General features: G+C 40.8%; 1 protein-coding gene across 1 annotated transcript; it reads left to right on the forward strand.

Annotated features, from left to right (window-relative positions):
- The first annotated feature begins 3,571 nt into the window (after positions 1-3,571).
- On the forward strand, positions 3,572-6,085 carry ARL4A (ADP ribosylation factor like GTPase 4A). Its single transcript, XM_015811835.1, has one exon. The coding sequence runs from the start codon at positions 3,694-3,696 to the stop codon at positions 4,294-4,296; it is 603 nt and encodes a 200-aa protein (XP_015667321.1). The 5' UTR covers positions 3,572-3,693; the 3' UTR covers positions 4,297-6,085.
- The last annotated feature ends 764 nt before the right edge of the window (positions 6,086-6,849 follow it).

The following is a 6,849-nucleotide window of genomic DNA, read 5'->3' on the forward strand; positions in this document are numbered from 1 at the left end:
CCTTCGCCACAAAGCGAAGGTTGGAGACTGGGCGATAGTTGGCCAATACATCTGGATCCAGGGAAGGCTTCTTCAGGAGGGGTCTCACCACCGCCTCCTTTAGGATCGTGGGGAAGACACCCTCCCGTAAAGAAGCGTTTATAATTCCCTGGAGCCAGGCTCGTGTACCCTCCCGAGCCGCCAGTACCAGCCAGGAGGGGCACGGATCCAATAAACATGTCGCATTCAGGGGCACGGATCCAATAAACATGTGGTCGCATTTTCCAATCCTTTGGTAGTTCCTCGGTGCTCTGGAATTTTTTAAAGATACTGTATGGTACAATGGTTCCAAGATAACATCTGCCAGCTCTTTCAGAACTCTGGGATGTAATTCATAAGGTCAGGGTGATTTATAATTACACTGCTGGAGGATCATACAGTCTTCCAAATACTGCAAGATTTGGAATTCCATCCTTGAGGAAAAGTATTCCAAAATGTCTAGATTGACAGATGTGGGACAACCCATCCCAACTTTAAAAAAATGCTTACTGTCCTGATTGTTATATGAAGGAAAAAGGGAAAGATCAGCAATAATATACATAGGTACTATAAGCCAATTGCATGGTCCAAGATTTGAATTTGAGCACACTTTTTTTCCAAGCAGCAAAATCATTTAAACATGGATAAATGACGGAAATATTTGTTTTAATGCTTTTAGAAACTTAGTTTAGCTTGGAAAAATATGTGATTTTTGTACTACAATCATTTAAACCAAATACAATTTCATGCCACAAATAGTAGTCTAGCCTGAAAAGATTGATTTAATACCACACATAATCCTAGTGTAGCTAATAGACTATTTTCACTTTATACATGAAAGCTGCTGAAACTTTCAAACACGATTTTATTCTACAAAAGCTGATTTATGTCACATAGACTTAATAGTTTCATGACAAATATTGGTTTAAGTTAGAAGCTAACACATAAAAACTGGCTTAGCTCACAAAGATGTCTATTTCATACCCTAAATATTTTCATTCTCTAAAACTTCATATAGCAAAATCTAGTTTAGCAAGAAGAGATTGTGACCTGATATTACAAAAAACTGATTTAATTCAGGCATAGATTATTTTATATAATTTAACATTGACTTAACTTGAAAAAGAGTTTTTATGTCATAAACAGTTGTTTAGTTCTGGCAGGTTTATGACCTTTGCAAATACTGTACCAATCTATTTTTACAAAACTCATTCCTACCACAAACAATGGCTTAGATCAGGGGTGTCAAACTGCCGGCCCGCGGGCCAGACGCGTCATCCAGAACCCACACCCACTCCATTGCCAGCAATGGCAAAACCATCCTGATATGTTGTGCGATGTCACGTGATGTCGCAAGTTTGATGTCTGGCTTAGATAAAGACTTGTGATTTCATTCCATACCCTACTTTGGAAAAAGATGTTGCTTTCATGTCACAAACAATAGCTTAGCTTTTAGCAATTGCTCAGAACTGGTTTAGAGGTCTTGGTATTTTATAAACCAGACCCTGGTGTTAAGTAGTCAAGTTTTGGGATTCCACATCACACATCCTGGGTTAGATCTCAGATTTATAGTGCCATGCCACAACTGCTGAGGCAGGAAGCTTTGCTGTGAGGAACACCACCTACATGATGAATGGGAGTCAAGCTATTCTCCAAGGCGCCTGAAGGCAGGACAAGAAGCAACGGATGGAAACTGATCAAGGAGAGAAGCAACCTAGAACTAAGGAGAAACTTCCTGACACTTAGAACAATTAACTAGTGGAACAACCTGCCTCCAGAAGCAGTGAATGCTCCAACACTGGACATTTTAAAGAAGAGACTGGACAGCCATTTGTCCAAAATGATGTAGGGTTACCTGAGTAGGGGGTTGGACTTGATGACCTCCAAGGTCCCTTCCAACGTTGTTGTTATTATTATTATTATTACTATTATTATTATTATTATTTTGCTTTGATAGCCTGGACCTGAGGAAAGAAGCCAAGCTATAGTACTAATAACTGGAATAACATTGGAACAACACTGGAATAAGATTGGAATGGCAGGCAGATAATTATAATTAAATAGCAGAAAGAAGAATCTCTGGTTTAAAAACATTTTATAGGTCTGCAATTTATCAACAGGAATACATGTAAGCGGAATTCTGAATTAAGATTGCATATTTTCTAATCAGAACCCCATGTATATTTACATAGGAACTATGGAGGCATATATTTTCATGGTTAGGGGAAATGATTTTTTTTTAAATCTCTCCACCGAATGGGTTTGGGGTTTTGTCATACTTCCCGAAAACGGCGAGTTTCTTTTAGGAACAGGAAAAAAATAACATTTTCCCCGGGAAGTCATCAGGTAATACAAGGCCCCGTGGATGCCTCAATAGGATCAATTCAAAAGCGCCGGCCTGGCCAAGCCACCCGGTCTGCCATTCACGTGACCTGGCCGAGAAGCGCTGAGGAAGGTGATGCGTAGCACACAGAACTCCGAGGAGGAGGCGGGGCTATTCGGGAAGGACGTGCCAGAAGTTGGTGGGGGTGGGAGGGGAGAGAAAGATGTCTGTAGTTCTAAAAGCGTTTGAGGGCATTATTTGAAAACGGTTGCTAGGAAACGAGGGCACGGGGAGGCCAACGGAGGAACTCTTCGTTTACTGCGCCTAACGCAACTGGGATTGTAAAATGCGTGAAAGGCTGGTTGGGCAAGAGCGCCTTTAGCCATCATTTCACCTCATGAAGCTTGAAGATACCCACTTCCCCCTCTTGCCACGTTTATGAAGGACAAGGAAGGAAAAGAGAATTAAGAGTAAGGCTTCCAGAAATGAATCTCAATGTTCCTATAGGTGGCAGGAGTAATAGCAGAAACGAAAACCAGAGAAACCTATGCTATCACCCAAGGGGTACAGTTGTTCTTTAGCCCCGCCAGGGTGTTTCCTGCTAGAAAAGGAGGGGGATCTGAAGCCAGACCGAAGAGACAGCCTCCGTTTCAGCAATCCTGTTATCTTTTTCCTTCCTCTCGAAAACAGGACGGGAGGCAACTCCCTTTCTGTTGAAGGCGTAAGAGGGACAGGCACTGCAGCACATTCCGTTCTCAAGAGCTATGAATGGAGAAAAAGCGGCGGGGGGGGGGGGGAGAAACCAGGCCAGCCCCGGGGAGGCAACGTCCACTTCCTCCTGCCTTCACGCGCTTCATTCTGACCAATGAGGTTCAAATAGATTGGGCAATCGGATTGATTGGTGGTTGTGGGAACCAATAACTGAAAGGGGAGAGCGGAGCCTGCAGAGTGGTTTTCCTACTTTGCCGCCCAATTGCTTCCCCAGCAAGGCCGCCTTGATCCAATGACGAGTGGAGCGCGAACAAGGGGGTGGGAAGGATGAGGGGTTGGGTGAAACGGTAGGAGGCGCGGCCCGACCAGAAGCACAGGCGGTTTTTGCTGCAGCGTTGGAAGGTGTCCTCTTGGAGCCTCTGGGGAAGAGGTGACGAGACTTTAGCTGAGGAGTGGCTGGGGATTTGTGCTTTTGTGGCTTGCTTTTTCTGCCCTGCAATCGTTGTCTGGTCTGACCCTGCGCTCGTCTGCTTGCCAGGCAAGGATCGTCACTAAGAGCCTGGGACAGGCGAAGAAGCCTTGCAGCGGCAGCAGCAGCGGGCGACTGGTGCCCTCTGCTCGCCGCGGGCCCCTCCCCTGCGATGGGGAATGGGTTGTCGGAGCAGACGCCGATCCTGTCGAGCCTTCCTTCCTTCCAGTGCTTCCACATCGTCATCTTGGGGCTGGACTGTGCCGGCAAGACCACGGTGCTCTATCGGTTGCAGTTCAACGAATTCGTCAACACTGTGCCCACTAAAGGTTTCAATACGGAGAAAATCAAGGTGACGCTGGGAAACCACAAGACCGTCACTTTTCACTTCTGGGACGTCGGAGGCCAGGAAAAGCTGCGGCCGCTTTGGAAGTCCTACACCCGCTGTACGGACGGCATCATCTTCGTGGTGGATTCGGTGGATGTGGAAAGAATGGAAGAAGCAAAAACGGAACTTCACAAAATCACACGGATTTCCGAGAACCAGGGAGTGCCTGTGCTTATTGTGGCCAACAAGCAGGACTTGAGACATTCACTGTCGCTTTCGGAGATGGAAAAGATGTTGGCAACCAGCGAGCTGATCTCTTCCACTCCCTGGCATCTGCAGCCCACTTGTGCTATAATAGGAGATGGTCTTAAAGAAGGACTGGAGAAACTGCATGACATGATAATTAAACGAAGGAAAATGCTGAGGCAACAGAAAAAGAAAAGATGAGCTGCTGTGACTGTAGGGGTGAATTCTTTCTTGGTATTTGACTAAAACAGTCGGCAGCACCAGACTTGCTCATTTGGATCTTGTACAGATTGATTAAACACGCAGCCTGGTGAGAAGTTTTGCAGGCAGATGATTTTATCATTTCCCTACATATATTTGGGCACTACTACTTTTTAAAAAAGCAGCTCTGGTTACATAGTACAAAGAGTTCAGGAAACAGATGGGTGGGTAAATATAATCTGGATATCTAAATAACCAAATAAAACAATGAGTGGTTTGCTTGATGGTATAGTCATGTCTGAGAGTGCCTTTGCAAGAAAATTGCATTCAAGGCATTAGTTTTTCACCTTATACCAGTGGGGTTTTTAGATGAAGATATACAGCTTTAAAACAATGTCTATTAACATGTCTGGATCTAGACAACCAGTATTTAAAAGGCTGTGAATGTGAAAGATTGGATGAATGGTATATGCTTTTAACTGGTTTCTCTTAAAATACTACTTGGAACTCAAATGATTTGAATTACCACTGTTGTGGTAGTCATGTTATTTGCAGTTTGATAGAGAAAAAAGTATGGACTATGTAAGAGCATGGATGAGTTTCCTGATAATGTAGCATGTCTTGGTGTGTAGGAGTTATTTAGAAATAGCTGTACATCTTTAAAGCAGTGCTAATCAGATTTGGACCATACTTATTTGTTCCAAGAAGACATGTTTCACACGAAAAACCCAAACAATTAGACAAATGTAAACTATTACCATAAGGAGTTTCAGGATTCTTATAGTGCAATATTACCTTTAGATTAAATTGATGGCAATAAAATTTGATCCGTCATTCAGTATAAGTCAAACTAACATCTGCAAAGCTACATGTCCTGTGTGCCCAATATTGTTGAAATGTACTGCCAGGTTTTTGTAAAAAAAATTTTTTTTTTGTAGTACTAGGAATGTACTGAATCTTTATACACTTGAAAACTTTGACACTGTGGAAAACAAGAGTTTAAAGATGACATGTCTGCTCTAATTATGCTTTAAGCTTTTCTTGTTTACAGTAATGCAAACAGTGTTTGGGTTGGGGTGGCATGTAATACTGGTACATTTTGTTTTTCAAAAAAATCAGTTGGTATGGGTAGCAGGTCAAAGGGCTAAAGTGAAGCCTGTATTACTCTACTGGTGCTGTGAGAAATTATAATTCCAATACTAAATGAACTTGAAAGAAACAGATTTGTCCTTCCTTCAGCACAACCAACAAAGTTAGTATAATTTTATCGATCAGATATAGGGAGGATTAACTATTGTTCTGACTGTTAAGAAATAAAAACTTCTGCAAAATCAAATTTTATAGCCAGAAACTGGTTAGAAGGTAACCAAAAATGCACTTTAGTGTTTTCCAATACTGAAAGTGTCAACTTTTTTTAAAAAAAGAAAAGAAATCCTGATCCTTTTCGAAAGAATTGAAGTAGCTTCCAATGGAGCTTTTGTATGGTGGTTATATATATCTGCACTAGTGACATTAAAAGTCACTTAATGTCTATATTTATAGAAATGTAGATAAGTTAAACCTCAATAAACTCAATTCCAAGTAATTCATTGAAACAGAAGTTGAACACATTCTACTATATTGATTTTGCTTTTTATTAAGATTATCTGCATGAAACTGAACTCTATTCATGTGACATTTGTAAAATGTGACAATGTTTTAAAAATCACTGGTATCTCATTAAAATTTTAATGGCAATTTGTATTATGTTTTGTCTGCTTATAACAATGAAATGTAGTTGTTGATAAAATTTCTTGTCTCAGTTTTGTGATTCTGGTGCCTGACAAGCTTTAGTACACAATATATGTTCTCACTAAGTTGTAGAATAATTTAGCTGTTACACAGTGTGGCACATTTCTCTGAAATCTTATCTTAGCATACATATATTCTTCATTTCTTCCCTTGAAGTCTGTGGCCAATCATTCAGTTGAATACAAATGTAAAGGGCTAGTTCTTGTGTCTCTAAACTTGTAACATATTTTTTTTTAAAATGACTCTCATGCACACAAGGTATTTCCGGTAATACCTGGAAGTATTACTTATGCAATTATGATGTTTATGGACATCACTGGTTTATTTCTGTTCCAGCAGCCTACTATTCTTGAAACTCCTGTATTTTATGTTATAAAACCATTTAAAAGTCCTAGTATTTTCTGTGCTGCAAACATTGAGATTCAAAGGTTGTTACTTTGTTAAAGCAATAAAAAATTTTCTGTTTGCAGACTGAATTGTCAATGGAACTAATCAAGATAGAGCCAGATGTGTGCTGTTTTTGAACGTTCTGGTAAAAGTATGCCCACATAAAAATACAGATTTGAATTTTAGGGGGAGTTGTTTTGTAGTTTTCTTTCCCTCAGCCATATAAAATAAAAGGAAAAAAAATGGTACCCCCAAGGAAAAAGGTGAGATTGGCAATTTTCATGCGCAATATTTTATTCTACCACAACCTCTAATATTGAGTAAACCTTATTCACCTTTGTTGATGAGGTATGTATCTCTAAAAAGCAAAAATTC

This window comes from Protobothrops mucrosquamatus, unplaced genomic scaffold, assembly GCF_001527695.2.
Source record: "Protobothrops mucrosquamatus isolate PMUCROS unplaced genomic scaffold, P.Mucros_1.0 scaffold52, whole genome shotgun sequence".
NCBI lineage: Eukaryota > Metazoa > Chordata > Lepidosauria > Squamata > Viperidae > Protobothrops > Protobothrops mucrosquamatus.